The sequence below is a fragment of the Apus apus genome, chromosome 16, assembly GCF_020740795.1.
Source record: "Apus apus isolate bApuApu2 chromosome 16, bApuApu2.pri.cur, whole genome shotgun sequence".
NCBI classification, from domain to species: Eukaryota; Metazoa; Chordata; class Aves; order Apodiformes; family Apodidae; genus Apus; species Apus apus.
Window position 1 is genome coordinate 12512242 of NC_067297.1, and position 15191 is coordinate 12527432.

At 41.5% G+C, this 15191-nt stretch overlaps 1 protein-coding gene across 13 annotated transcripts in view; it reads right to left on the reverse strand.

Moving 5' to 3' along the window:
* CLIP1 (CAP-Gly domain containing linker protein 1) overlaps positions 1–15191 on the reverse strand; it is a 69839-nt gene that overhangs the window by 11779 nt on the left and 42869 nt on the right. For 9 of the 13 annotated variants that reach the window (XR_007891060.1, XR_007891058.1, XR_007891066.1 and 6 more), the window contains 10 exons: positions 14494–14610; positions 13605–13662; positions 13297–13380; positions 12139–12295; positions 11326–11491; positions 11021–11236; positions 7711–9996; positions 6415–6552; positions 4616–4722; positions 1525–1645 (listed from right to left, as the gene is read on the reverse strand). Coding sequence is in view for 1 of the 13 variants with exons in the window: in XM_051634416.1 (XP_051490376.1) it covers positions 1525–1645; positions 4616–4722; positions 6415–6552; positions 7711–9996; positions 11021–11236; positions 11326–11491; positions 12139–12295; positions 13297–13380; positions 13605–13662; positions 14494–14610 (3450 nt within the window). In the remaining 12 variants the exon portion in view is untranslated. The remainder of the gene's footprint in view (positions 1–1524; positions 1646–4615; positions 4723–6414; positions 6553–7710; positions 9997–11020; positions 11237–11325; positions 11492–12138; positions 12296–13296; positions 13381–13604; positions 13663–14493; positions 14611–15191) is intronic. The other 4 variants (XR_007891067.1, XR_007891068.1, XR_007891069.1 and 1 more) reach the window with 2 other exon arrangements.

Here is a 15191-nt window from a genome sequence, read left to right on the forward strand (position 1 = left end):
AGTGAACTGAGAAGTTTGCAAGATGACTGACTAATCCCTGTGTTTCACAGACTATGGTCTCCATCTGGGCAGTGAGAGCAGGATTCCTGCTGGTAGCTCCACAGCAGGCAGGATGCAGGCAGCAGGACTCCTTCACAAGGACATCTGGAAACTACGGAGGCCACAGCCTGAGACTGCAGCAACCACTGCCAGCCATGTAGGTTGAAGGGTCCCTTCCCTCAGGGACTCTCTGTTTATCAACTCTGGCTGCCTAGCACAGGCAGAAAGATCTGACCAATGTTGCTGAAACCTTTAAGTTACAACTCTTTCTGAAAATAACAGGTTGCCTCAAAGGTTCTGAAATAATTTAAGCAAACCTGTGGGTGTGGGGAGCAGAGCTGCCACTGGCTGCTCAGGATGACAGCATTCTCTTTCTGCTACTCAGATGCAGGATGAGTCAGTGGTTGAGCCCACACGTCTGGGACGCTCCTTAATCATCTCCAAAGGCTCTTTGGGATGAAGCAGCTCGGGCATCACTTCTGTCAGCAGCTGAAAGGGCTTAGAAACTGCCCAGATCTGTTGTCACCCATCCTAAGTATTTCCAAACAGAACTCTCAGAGAATAGTCAGCCTCTTGGCTTTAAAATGCTAGGCTTTCTTCCAGGATGGAAGAGATCTGTTCCACTGGAACAGGCACAGCCCTCTTCTGCACAAGGGTCATCTCAGAGGGCAATATATAAACCCATGTCTTTTACATTTTTGCTTTTGGACTAGATCTTCTGAAGATGCTTTCACAGTGTGGCTGTCACCAGAACTGCTCCACCAGGAATAAACCCACCACGTTTAATGGCTGTAGATCTAATGTCTCTTTTGGCAAGTACCAGTGTTATAAGCTGTATAACTAAGCCTGTACTTCAAGATTTCACCAATATACTGAAACATAATAATAATAAATACAAAATTAAGAGAGCCTTTTTTTCTCCTATAAACTGCCACCAGAAAAACATTCCACACTGATTCTAGTCCTGCAGTACCCACCACCTGGCTGAGACACAGCTCATGTCCATGCACAGTATGAAGTTTAAACAAGCAGACATGTGCACAGAGCTTTTCAGAGACAGAGTCCAACCAAGTAGTTTTAAAGAGCATTCTGAAAAACATCCTAAATACTCTTCTTTTCAGTGGGAAAGGGGAGCAGGAATAAGGAGAATTAAATAACTACATTTCCTTAGCACAGGGTAGATGGAGATTTCCACAGTTGTATAACAAAATTACTCAGACAGAAATAGCAAGTGTCTGTTAATACACTTGGCTAAAGCATTTTTAATTTCTGCTTATTCCCAAACCTCCCAAGTATCCCTCACAAGTTACGTAACCTCCTGTTAGCCTGTGGTTCTGCCCTCCCAGTGCAGGTGGCTTCCAAATTTATTTCAAAACCTTCTCAGCACAGCTCCTCTTTCAAGCACAAACATGCAGCCCAACGTCACCCAGGCACGGCGCAGCCCTGCCACCTCCGACGGGTGAGGGCACCTTCCAGCCACTCTACCTTCTGATGACTTGTGACTTCGTCCCTGCTCCTGCCCAGCTCCTCGGCAAGTTTCAGGTTCTCCTCTTGCAGAGCTGCAAGCTGCTGGGACTTGTGAGCTGCTGCCAGCTTCAGTGCTTCGCTGGGAGGACAGAGAGAGCATCGTTACCATAGGAACCAGAGAGGCAAGGAAAGGCTGTGGGAGAGATTCGGCTTCACAGCTTGGAAAAATACATCTAGGTCACGTGTCGGGTGTAGAATAAAGGTGACCATCTATACCTCAGGGGTGGCTTTAACCCTGAAGAGCAGCAGCAGCAGCACAAAACTCCTTTTCCTTTCAATGTGTCAGGTCCTCCCAGAACTGGAAGGTGAGCTCAGCCGGGCAGGTCCGTGCACTGCCGGCGCTTGGGTGCAGGAACATAGGGCAGGGCTTGATGCCAGTGTTGATGGGGTTTACAGACCCTCTCAGAAGTCAACTTTGTAGCCAGAGTTAAAACATGAGCATTAAAAAAACCCAAAACAACCAAAAAAACGACAAAAAAAATAAAAAGGGCAAAAGAAAAAAACACTTTACAGTTGCACTCGTTTAAATACCCCTCACAAGGTCTGACATCCAAACATGTAAGAATGCGCAAGATCACAGGAGGCAAAACAGGGAAGTGTCTCATCTATTCCATTATTGAACAGATACAAAACTGAAAATGAGACAAAACAAAAGATGAAGAAAAAAAAAGGATTTGCAGGTTTCATCAGCCCGTGTTGCAGCTAAGCTGTGTGGCTTCCCTAAAGTAAGTTTATTTTCAACAAATTTTTTTAGAAATTATTTTGCATGTCTGTCTGTAACACAAGTGACTAATTGAAGTTTTTATGAGATTTGGCACCTTTCAAAAAATAAAAAAGGTACACTTCATTTCAATAAGCAGTAATTTTTATTACTGTATTTTGTTCTCATAAGGAGTCCCAGTACTCCTATGTGCCAGTATTACCCAGAGTTAAAGCCTGACTGGAATATTAAAAATACTTTTATGGCTGTGGGAGCTAGAAGAACACCTAAGTCAGAAACTTATTCAAGCACTTCAAAATACAAGGACTCTGTGGTCTATTATTGGGCACATTTAAGGCACAAAAGGAAGTCTGATTTACTTGGAGCTCAGCATGTAATATGACCAAGATTTTCCAGCCTTTTCTTCTATCTGGTCTCACCTGGAATGATTTCCAATCTGATCCACCTAGACTGGATTAAACAGGCTGGATCCCATCCCTGAACATTGTTTAAATTCTCTTGGTACCATCTACTTGCTGATGCAGGAACAACCCTATTTTTAACGACTGTTTGCTGAACTGCAGCACCAACCAGTTCTCCTCTTTCTGCTTGTTCATGAAAGCAGTCTGGACACACAAAATACTGGGGTGAAATGCTCCCTGGTGCTGAGTGCCAAGGAACTTTAAGCTGCCAGTGTCCAGTGCTAAGTGAACACACAACTTCCAGTATTTCTGCTTCCCTTCCTCCTGGCTTTACAGAAGGCTCTTGCACAAAGGACAGTGGTGGCCTCTGAAGGCCCAGCTGGAGAGGCAGCAGCAGGTCCCATCTACAGTCACAGCTCCTGGGGGCAACATTTCCCCTCTGCTCTCCTCACAACACAAAGGACCACCTTTAACTGCCCTCTCAAAGGTCTTCTCTCTGCCCACATTACTGCTGATCAAGAAATGCCTATAATCAAGCTAATTCCTTACTCTAATTAAAACAAGGCAATGCACAGAACAATTCTAACAAGCACAAATTAAAGAATAACCAGACGATCTTCCACTTATCCCCAATGTCTCTCACCACTCATGATTAGAGGTCACATTCAGAAATAGTCTGTGACTAAGATTAACCTTAAGAGAAAAAAAAAAATTAAAAACACCCAGAGTGATCAGGATCATGAGAACACCTTTCAGTGCTGAAGACTGTCAAGGAAGTATCTTCTGTAAATAACTTCTGCTTGACAAACTGCAGTCTAATACACTTTGTCTTTCCATAACACCAGAGTCTGCTCGCCCTGGCTGCTCCACCAGTAGAACAATTAGTCTGGAAGTAATTATTTTGCTCTGGCATTTCCCACGAGCACTGGGGCAGGTAGAACTGCTCATGGAATGAAATCCTGCATTTCTCAAAGGAGGCTGCTCTCTGTGCAAGTGTGCAGGTGTCAAAAGCAAGCAGTGAAAACTGTCAAACAAACAGAAGATGGGTGTTAATTCTTTTGGCTGATTTCCTGTGTGCCCCAACTTCACCTCAGAGCAAGGGTGAAGAACTGTCACAAAATGACTCGTGGAACTACAATAACACTAGTTAGTCAAAGCTGCCCTTAGCTCTCACTTAAGGAGTCAAGAAATTCTTCTCAGAGAGCAGATGGGAACAGAGATGGGAACTGCACTGTATCTCTGACAGCTGGGGGTACATGCAGCTACTGCCGGGGAGCATTAACTAGGATATTTATTCATGGTGAAACACAAAAAGCTTTGATACAATGAGATTCCTCAGGGCAGATTACTTTGTATCAGATGCTTTGCAGTTCATTTGCTTGGGTACAATGTTACACATCATTAGTTTGCAGTACATAAGAGGTAGTTTCTCAAATGAAGTATTTCAAATAATAAGCAATTAACTCTAGTTTTACTAGACATGGCTTTTGTACTGTACCAGATAGATATTAAGTGCAACAAGAAGCCAGATGAAGTCATCAATGAAAAATAAAAGCAGAAGCAGATTTTCTGTCAGCAAACTTACACTCCAAGTGTACTTGTCATTAAATCCAAACAGAATTTCTTTGTAATAAAGCTTTTAAAATAACCTAGTGCCCTCAGGTGGCAGAACTCTGCACTTCCTCCAACAAATAAATTATTTCAAAACGCTTAGAGTGAAGGAGTTGCTTCAATACCCTTCAGCAACTCAGGAGTAACATCATGATTGCACATTTTATGCCTGTCAAACTAATAGTTAGTTTTGACCTAATACCTGCTTCATAAGTGAGGATATTGCAGAGATACTGAAAGACAATTATTTCAAAAAAAGTATGCTAAATGTAACTACAAAGGAATGGTTTAACAGATTTAACTATGAAATACTTACAATTCTTTTTTAAGTTCTTCCACTTTCTTGTTCTCCAGATTTAGAAGCTCTTTTGATTTATTAAGTTCCTCTTCATTTTTCAGGTTGTTTTGTTTAAGCATGTCCAACTTAAAGAGGGAGAAAACACCTCATTACACTCATGAAACCACACAATTCTTAGGTGTAGCATCAGAAAATACATTCAGCAAAATGGGGGCCTGAGCTGAGCTGTTTCACCTTCTCATCTCTAGCCCTTAAATTAATTTAGTTTTTTTGTACTGAAAAGCATTTGTCTAACAAAAAATGTTATGAAACTTTCTGCAATCCAGTCAAGCAGCACAAAGAACCAAAGTCCATTGAGGAGCAGCTTTCAGTAATCTGATGGAGTTCCCCTGATGCAAACCACAAAGCTCCAAGGCTCCTCCATTCTACATGCTACGCAACTCCAAGCACCTTTTTAAAAGTAAGAAATTTGGTGCTTGTTGCTAAAATCAGCTGAATTCCTCTAGGATAACTGATAAGAAGTTCTGCTCTACCATACCCTATACTCTGAGCAGCAGCTGGCTGAACGTTGTGCTTGCACCCATAAGCAAGTAATTCCTTTCAGAGACCTTGTAGCACAGGACAAATTGTTGTCTGTCTTACTGAGCCTGCATCTACCACAGAAACACCACAAGCCCGTGAGCCCTATTTGTTCACATTCAGCAGCACACGACATTACATAAGGGATAATCTTCAGCCATTCTCATGGCATTACAGGACTCTGTGGATTTTTTTTTTTTAATCCAGAAAGTGAAACCCCTGCCACTGTGAACGTCACCACTTCTAATTCTCAAGCCATCAGATCTCGTTGGAAATCATTACTGCTTGAGCACAAGCTGGGGCTGTTAGGTTAGCCCAGCTGGTCCCTACCCTTAAAGGAGCTGCAGGAGATGAAAGAGCCATCAAGGAGAAGCTACAGGGTGCTCAGGGTCTGCAGAAAAGCTGCCAGTTCGATGTTAGACTAGATACTCTGGGGTGGAAGAGTGAGAAGGATCAGTGAGGACATTTTCTCTCCTTCATACCCTGAAGTATCACAAAGTGGTGGGGAGGCAAAGACTGAGGAACAGGTCCCTAGAGGATCTGCTGCCTGTATGGGACAGGGAAGCTCTTTGGGACTGCTGTGCTCATGTATTTATGTGAAGTGTCCAGCTTGGCAGAATTTATGCCTTGTCAGACCACAATTCTGATTAACAGGTGGAAAAAAGAAGAAATGCTACACATGTCAAGATCACAGAGGCTGTCCAGAGCAAGCAGCACACAGGTAAGAACTGGAGTGACCACTCTGGTGGGTCAGGAGTCCTGCTACTCAGAGCTCTGCAGTGTGGAGTTGTTACTCCATGGTTACCACCAGGGGACTGAGAACAGAGGCATCACATCTAAGCCACTGATGCAGCCAGACTGATAAAGCCTCAGGTCAAACCCATGTCTCTTTGATTCTGGGACCTGCAAAAGCTACTGACTGCAGCATCCACAGCTCCTTTACAGAAGTTATTTTTGTTGCTGCCCCAAGACTCAAGGGACAAAACTTGATATGCTGTAGAGGTATTTGAAACCACATGCAAAGTACAAAAGAACATAATTCATATGGCTTTGTAAAGGACCCAGATTTTCCGCCAGTGTGCACTCATGTAGTAAGTTTTCACAAGACTGAGTATTGTGGTGAGAAAATGTCAAAATCCCCTCTCGCCTCAGCTAATTCTCTGTAATTCAACAGTTCAGCAGTTGTTCCTTACAAACTAGGCACAGCTTTTCATGTCAAAGCATTTAAATGTGATTACTTCATTCTGTAGCTTCTCGTTTGTTTGTCTAGAATTCTCCAAAGAGGCCAAAGTTTCAATCTTTTCTTTGTGAATGGCATCCTTCTCTTTGGTCACCTTCTCCACAGTCTGGAAAACATCTTCTGCCACTTTGGCAGCCTATATATAAAGGGGAATCGGGGAAGAAAAAGTATTACCAAAAAGAGCTCTGAAAGCAAAAGATTAACAACATCACTTTATGCACAGTTCCAGTGGTTGCCAACTGCTTTCCAATTAAACAAGGACTTCAGCTGGGAATTTATTTGCATTTGGAAGCTGCATAAAGTCTCAAAATAAATGGACATGGGAAGATTCAGTTCCATGCAGAAATAGATCATAGCCCCATGCTTGTGTTGCCACTGAGGAAGCCCCATTTCTTCTTTTTTAATTCCTGGATTCCCAGTTACCACCACTGTGATTGCTCTTAGACTTCTAGCCACTCTAGACAGTAGTAGTTCAGTAGATATTCACTTCCAACAGACTCCTCTATTTTCAGAAAATGGGGTTACAAAAAACTGCTGAAAATTTGAAACATAATTGGAAATTAAATAGGAGATAAAGCCAATTATTGCATTATTTCAGCGTTGTCCATTATGCCCTCAGAAAGGGAAATAATTCACAGGAACATGAAAACACCTCAGTAGGAATAATACATTCCTATAGGATACCTTAATTCCAATTTGCATTCAAAGTGTTTTTATGGGATTAAAGCCCCACAAACTGAAATTCAAAATACTTTACAGAATTTGTTGGTGGTGAATAGAGAACAATTCTGTGAATAAAAAGAACACCAGAGATGCCAAAGTGTTTAACAGACTGGAAGTTCTATAATGAAAATCTAAGTGATTCACTTGCACTGTTTGTTACTCAATTGCATTTACAGGAGCAGTACCTTGTTTTATGTTTTGAGCAACTCAAATTTGTAGTTAGTTGTAATTTAACACAAAATTGCACAGAGAGCTAATCTGAAACCATATCTATTACTACTCTGGCTTTCAAGCTGCAGAAAATTTCAACAGAAGGAGCTAATCAACTTCCAGATTCAGGAAACAAAACTTCCTTTTATTCACAGTTTACTTTGTTTTCTTGCAACATTCATCAGCAGGGTAAGCTTTTATATTTAGAAATATATATATTTTTTAAATAATTAAAGTGTCTTTCAGACTCCCAGTTACAACCAAAGTAATATATTGTGCAATGAAGTGCAGAGGACACCCCTGGGTTAGTGCTCAGTATTAGTACAACAATACTGGATTGTTTAACTCTGTGTTTCAATACCTCAATTTTTTGGGCTACTGTTTGGGCCTGGAGAGTCTCAATTTCTTTTAGTTTCAAAGCCAGATTGTTCATCTCCTCCTGCAGCATCTGATTTTTGCCCTGAGACACCAGCAGTTTGCCTGAGAGATCACTATTAGTTTGTTCTAAAAGTGCTACTTCCTCGGTCAGTTTATCATAAGCCTTGGAGAATTTCTCCTTCTCTTGCAGTATTTCCTCCTTGATGATGACCTGACTCTTCTGCTCAGCAAGCAGGCTGTCATTTTCCTGAAGTAGCTTTATTCTCTCCTTCTCTGTCACCTCATACCTGTGCTGAAGATCATCCAGTCTCTTGGAGACAGAGTTATGCAAGTCCTGGAGCTCTGCTTTTGATGTAGACAAGGAAGCAAAGTCACTCTTCAGTTGTTCAATACTGGAAGCAAGCTGCTCCTTCTCTGCACAGAGGGTTTCTTTTTCTTTAATGATTTCCACCAGTTTAGATTCAGATTTTTCTTTCTCCTGAACTAAAAGTTCTTTCTCAGTCAGAAATTCTTTCTTTTTCTCTCTCAGCTCTTCTGTCTCCTTCTCCAAGAAGCTGATGTTGCTTTGAAGTTCCGTATGTTCCAACAAAAACAATTCCTTGTCCAGTTTTCTAGCTTCCTTTTCTCTGGCTAGGTTTTCTTTCATAACCTCAACCTCTCCATTTAGTTTCTGACACTTATCTTGCAATTCAGTCCTCTCTCTGGTCAGTGTTTCCCTGTCAGAGGAACAGGTCTCGAGTGAAGATGACAGGACCTGGTTGGCATGTGACACAGCAGCCAGTTCATCTTCTAGTGTTATTTTGGCATCCTGGGCCTCTTTCAAAAGGTCTGAAAGGTCACATTTACAGGCTCTTAGCTCTTGATTTTCTTGAGTCTTCTTACTTAGCTCTTCCTTGAGGGCTTCAATGGTATCTTGGAGCATGGTATTCTCTTGGGCCAGAGCTCTCTTGGCCGAGACATCCAGCTCATGTTCTCTCTTCATATCAGAAATTGCATTTGCAGAAGACTTGTTTTCATCAAGAAGCTCTGAGCATTTGTTCTCCAATTCACTCTTCTCTTGAAGAAGAGCTTCATTGTGCTTTTCAAATTGCAACAACTTATGAAAAACAGATTCCTTTTCTAAGCTCAGCTCATTTATTTTCTCAGTAAAGGCTTTCTCAGCAAGTGTGGCATCTGCTGTGGCACGAGCAAGCCTTTCAGCAACCGCCCTGTTTTCAGTCAGCAGTTCCTCCCTTTCAGCCAGAAGCCTTCGTTCTGATGAAGAAAGAGCCTCTTTCTCCTGAAGTAACTGCACACACTCGGAATTGGATCTGACTCTTGAGGCTTTCATTTCCTCAAGATGATGAGAGAGAGCAGCAAGGGAATCCTTCAGCTCTGCATTGTCTTCCATGGCTTTTTTAAGTCCCTTCTGTTTGGTCTCGAGGTCTGATTCCATCTCTTCCATCCTTACTTTCAGTGCTCGGTTTTCACTAACCCTGTTGTCCAAACTCACACGCAGCTCTTCTATGCTTTTGAGGAGCATCTCCTTCTCAGCCTGCAGACTTTGTCTTGTCTGCAGCAGACTGTCCATTTCATTTTTTAAGGCTAACTGTGCATTTTCAAGGTACAGGTGTTTTTCTAGGGCCGAATCTCTCTCTGCAGTAAGAGTTGACACTTTTTGCAGGAGCTCACTTTGATCTCTGGCCAGGGCCTCACAAGAACTTTCCAGCTTCTGAATAACATCATCTTTGTTCTTAACAACTGCACATTTCTCTTCCAGAAGTTTCTTCTGATAATTCTCCAGTTCTTCCCATTCCTTGATGTGTTTCTGACATGCCACATCCATGGCATCTGTGTTGGCCTGAAGTTCTTTCAGCTGTTGGAGCAAGGTTGACTCTGAAGACCGGAGCGCATCATTTTCTTGAGTCACCCTCAGAAGGTCTGCCTGAGCTGCCTCTATTTCAGAGAGTAATTTGCTTTGCTCAGAAATCAGTGCTACCTTTTCTCTGCTTTCCTGCTGGCTTTTGGTCTCAGCTTCTTCCTTCTGCTTTAGGATTCTTTTGTTTTCTGATTTAAGTTCTTCGTTTACTGTCCAGAGTTGTTCTTGGTCTCGTTGCATTAACGAAATCTTTGATTCCAGTTCTACAAGTTTGGATAACAAGGAACCTCTCTCTAATTTTAAAGTATTCCCCTCCTGTGCCAGAGTCTCTTTTTCTGATATCAAACCCCTCATCTTGTCTGACATTAGTTCAATCTCTGTTCTGGCTGATGCTAACACAGAGCTTAAGGACTAAAGAAATAAAGTCAGGGAAAAGGGAAAACAAACATGAAATCAAGCAGACAAATGAGAAATGTGGTTTAAGGCCAACCAGAGCTATTGTAATTTCAGTTTTAAAAATGTGTATACCCTGACACACAGACCCAGTGCACATCCAGCTGCTGACAGCCACCCCTGAGGCTTCCTTACAAAACACCCACCATCTGCAGGAAAACTTTTTGGTGGTTAAAGAAAATCAAATGATTTGAAGGTTCCTCTACACGAGAATTAATCTTGTTTTTAAAATGACTCTCAACAAATTTCTGAATGTCAATCACTTAGAAAAGAGGCAGGGAATGATTTCATGAGAGTCCAAGTGAATTAAAATGCAGGGAGCTATATTAGGTACTGACTTTCAATTCTCAGATTCACCTTCTATAGCTATTTCTCCTCATAATTCTGTCCCAAACATACGGCCATGACCTGTTTAGTTCAAAACACCACATCAGTGGGGTATTTCAAGTTGACTTGTGTGCCAGTTTATACACTCAATATTTTGCTAAAGCATCAAAGATTACAGCAAATAACTAATGAGGGATGAAAGCAAGCAGCAATGTCACTTCAAAAACTGGAGAAAGAAAGTGAGAATTACTGGAGTCAAGCTACTTCCTAAATAGCTGCACATATTACAGGATCATACCAGAGAACAAAATTTCAGGTGTCTAACATTTTAAAAGAAACATATTTTATTTAAAAGTCATGCATTTAAAAACTAGGTAACATCATTTGGCTGCAACAAGTTGTGCTGAGCCAGGTATCTATGAACATAAAATGTTACCATCAAAGAACCGTATTTCATGGATTCTTGTGTAATCTAGAGAAGACCAACCAGTTAGTTGTCAATGCTTCTCTTCCCTAACCAATATTAACCTACCCTGGAAAAGTTCAAAAAAGAAACTGCAAAAATCCTCCTATGAAATGATGAAGCCAGGCAGAAAACAGTGACTCACTGAATCAGAAAGATTAAATTACTTGCAGAATAATAAAGTATACGTACTTGGGCCTGCTCTGCTTGCTTCTTCAGCTCCTCAGCCTGTGTTTCTAACTCATCATTCTTCTTTTGTGCCATTTTCAGTGCTTCTTCTGCATCCAGCAAGTTCTGCTTAAAACCTTTGATATCTGCATCGTGTTTAGTGATCATGTCCGAAGTTTCTTTCTCATACTTGGCCTGAAGGTCCTTATACTGGTTCTGGCTGGTCTCAATTTGCTTTTTCTGATAGAAGATAAAAACAACACAGGTAAAGAGGCAGCAGTGCAATATTCTCCAAATGGTTAGCTAGTGCTTTTTAATGTTCTTCTTACCATGTCTGTTAGTTGATCCTGCATATTTTTCAGTTCTGCTTGATGGATCTTGAGAGTTTCTTGCTGACTCTGCTCAGCTTTCTGTGTTGTCTGCTCCACACTTTTCTGAAGCTGAACAGCCTTTTCATTTGCTTTTGTAAGATCAAGTTGTATTTGCTCCAACTGCCTAGGAAGACCAAATAAAAGAACATTACTTTTTGCTGACAGCATGACAGGGACAGAGCTGAAAGACTCTACGTTCTGCTGAAGTTCTATATTCTGTCGAAGCATTTAGAAAGAGATTTAATTATTTAACATAAAGAGAATATTCTGCTAAATTATATATACACACATGAGACTGAGCACTTGCTCTTGTGCAGATCAACAGAGCTGCCAGTTACCTTGCTCCCAGTCTGGGGTTTTGTAAAAGTAAACAACAACTATTTTACATACACTTTTTATTTGAAACAAACCACATCTTCTCTTGCTAGTCAAAAATATGACCCAAGTCTTCCATATATCAAAACAAACCAAGCTCATCAGGTAATCAAATAACTAAGAAGCAGAATCACAAAACAGTCTAGATTATTAAAATGTTCATTACTCCTGACAAGCAAGTGACACAAGAATTTTAGAACTGTAAATGTCAGATGCTGTTCAAATCACTCTGAGGAGACTGTTCTGATTAATTTAACTTGATAGAATAAGTTCACATGTCACATCAATGTGACACTCAGGAGGATCTTGTTCAGATCCTTATGAAAAGATAAAAGGAGAAGCTAGGAGGGCAGGAGTAAAGAACAAAGGTGGCAATGCCTTGGCAGTGGAGAATACCTCTCTTTTGCCCGCAGCTCATCATTCATTTTTGTCAGCTGGGCAGAGCTGTCTCCTGAAGACTTCATGATCTCTGCAATATCATTTTCCAGCTTGGCTTTAGCCTCCATCAGTTGCTGTTCCCTCTCTTCTCGCTCCTTCAGTTTCCTCTCCATCTCTGAGCAAGACAAAGGTTAGCAGTCTAGTCGATGTAAAAGCAAGGGTATGCACAGCCTAGCTAGAAGATAGCCAAGAACTATAATCAGAGCAACAGTGATGCTGCAGAGCTTGCAAATTGCACCTTCAAAATTAAAAATTACAATTGTTTGACTTTTGAACTGCAGCAGAAGGGTCAGAACTCTTCAGAAATAGTAAAAAAAGCAACTAGTAAAGGAATCTTTCTTTCAGAAGTGATTAATTTAACTTCAGGCCATGAGAGGCTGACACAAGAAGGGTATCAGAGGGTAATAAAGCACATCTTAGAGGTGAGACCATCAGCAGCTCTTGAGCAGAGCAGCAGAAGACAACCAGTGCAAGCAACATGAAGCTACAGGGAAAAAATGCCTCAGTCCAGGGCAGGTGCTGCCAGCAAGGGCAGGAGCAGCCCTTGGGGTGACTTGTACAGCCCCAGCAATGCCTCGAGAGGCTGGCTTACAGGGCTGTAATTGTGCATTTCTTTCTGCATTGGTTTTCAATTGAGAGGTGCAACTAGAGAGATACAGCAAGACCCCCTCCTCAGAGACAGAGGAAGGGGTAGACAGCCAGACTGACATACAGGCTTTCTGATGTCCTTAAAAAGAAAACACTGTTCATTGACAAGGCTGCTGGGAAGTAACTGTCCTACCCTTGCACTGCTGCAGCCTGGTCCCCCAGCCCTCCTCAGGTACTGCCCATCACCACAGCTGCAGAGTCTGTTGCAACATCAGACAAGAATTTAACTATTGGTTTGAGGCTCCACTCAACCAGGAAATCTTCCCCCTTGCTGCCCTGTTTTCCTAACATCATGGTCACCTTGTTGGGTTACTATGCATGGTGCCACAAAAGCCATTTTCTGCCTAAGGGGCTTTCTCTTGAAGGCAGGTGCATCTGTGCCAGCACTGCAGGGAGCTGAGCAGGAGGCAAACCCAAGCACAAAGCTGATGCATTTTATCAAAGCTTCCCATTTTATTACTTCCTTACCAGTCAAGCTAGACTTCAGCTGCTCCAGTTCTGAAGACATGAGTGCAAACTGCTCTTCTTTTTGGTTTAGTTTTTTTATTGTTTCTATGCAAGTAAAATTTTGAAAACAAAGTTAGTCACTACTTGGAGATAATTTCACCTACTTGTAAGAATATTACTCTTGAGAGAGGCTGCAAGTAATCCTGTCCTTCCCATAGCTGCTGAAACTGCTGCCCTGCCAGGTGTAAATTTGAAAGCACATGGAAAACACCTTTTTATTCTGCAGCCCTTATTTTCTGCAGCTTTGTTTAGCTCAGCAGAAGACATACCTTGCATAGTTTGTTGAACGTTTTCTGCTTCATCAGCTGCACTAGTAAACTTTTCTTTCTGAAAAAATGGATAAAACCTTTGGTGAGGTTGGTAGCAGCAGTGTAGTTCAACCACTGAATTTATATCAGGTGTTTTTAAAGGACAAAATAGAAAAGTCTCCACTCCTAGCACAAACTGATCTGAAGGTTTTGAATTATGGTTTAGCATATTTAGCAACATAAAGCAAGAGTTTCCCTTGCCTTGGTTGCAACCAAGTCCCTACATTTTCACAGTAACTTCTGCACCAGCCAGCACAGCAATGGAGCTGCAGCCTGAGCCCAGAGCAGGAGACAGGATTTCTGGGCTGCTCAACACAAGCAGCTCCCCATGCTGCTCACAGGACACCTGCCACCCTCTGCTCAATCCCATACCAGTGTCTTTGTTACAAACCCTGGTGTAGTGACTCAGGAAAATCCCACCCAGCTACAGAATACTTACAAATTTAATTAAATTTGCAAAATGAGAAATCAGATGCAACAGCCCCTCAAAGCCCATTTGCAATACGTGTGCACAGTGAGCATCAGTTCATACAGCAGTTATAACAGAGGGCCCCAATGAGCAGTCTGAACCCAAACTCCATGCTGCTTTGGCTTTGGTTTAGTATTTTATCTGAAATCCATAACCTGAGGAGTTCTATTGAGACAAACCATCCAGTAACAGTGAAGTCAGGTGAAATGCTCTTTTCATTCTGAGATGGATCCAATTAGTCATGAGCCCCCTGCCTTCTTTTCATGAGGAAAACACCTTTTCCAAGACTTTGCTCAGAGCTGATCCACAGATTTAAATGACACTCTCACCATGAAAATCAAAATCCAAAGGATAAAGTCAAAATTATTGGGTATTACTCACCAAAACTTGAAGTTCCTTTTCCAAAGAATCTTTAACTTGATTTACTGCACTCAAGTTTTTCTCAAGGTCAAGAAGCTTTTGCTCTTTGCCCTGCAGTTCTTTGGCCAGATTACTAGCCTAACAAACATGATGAAATGGAGTAAAATAAAATTACAAGCATGAATGAAAAAGGAGGAAAATCAAACATGGAATCTGAAAGAAATAACCATACATTTAAACTCACTGTAAGATGAAAAATTAAAAAAAAAGACAAAACAAACTGAAGAAAAAAAAGTGCTGTGTTAACTGAGAGAAGCTGATTTCCACTGATGATCACAGTGCTAACTGCATCTTGGAATGTATTTGAAATCATTAAAATTTAGTTCTCTTGGAATTAATGGTGAAAACATTCTTTAATGGCAGACATTTTTGAGTCCGTGTAAAATTTCCAATCAAAGTTACAGCATCAGTTGAGTAAGTAGTTTTGGTTCTTTATTGTTTTGACTTTTTTCACTTCTAAATGTACCATTTATGTTCCAGCTGGATATCCAGGCCTGTCCAGGGGTGTCATTTTTCAGCAGGCTCTGTACCACACTGGGGGGCAGAAATTCAGTGTGACCTCAAGAGCAAGAGTCAAAGGTCCACAGAAATCCAGTATCTTGGAACCATCTGTGAAGGGTTTAGGAAAGCTACTCCCAGTGACTTTCTCACTGTTCTTA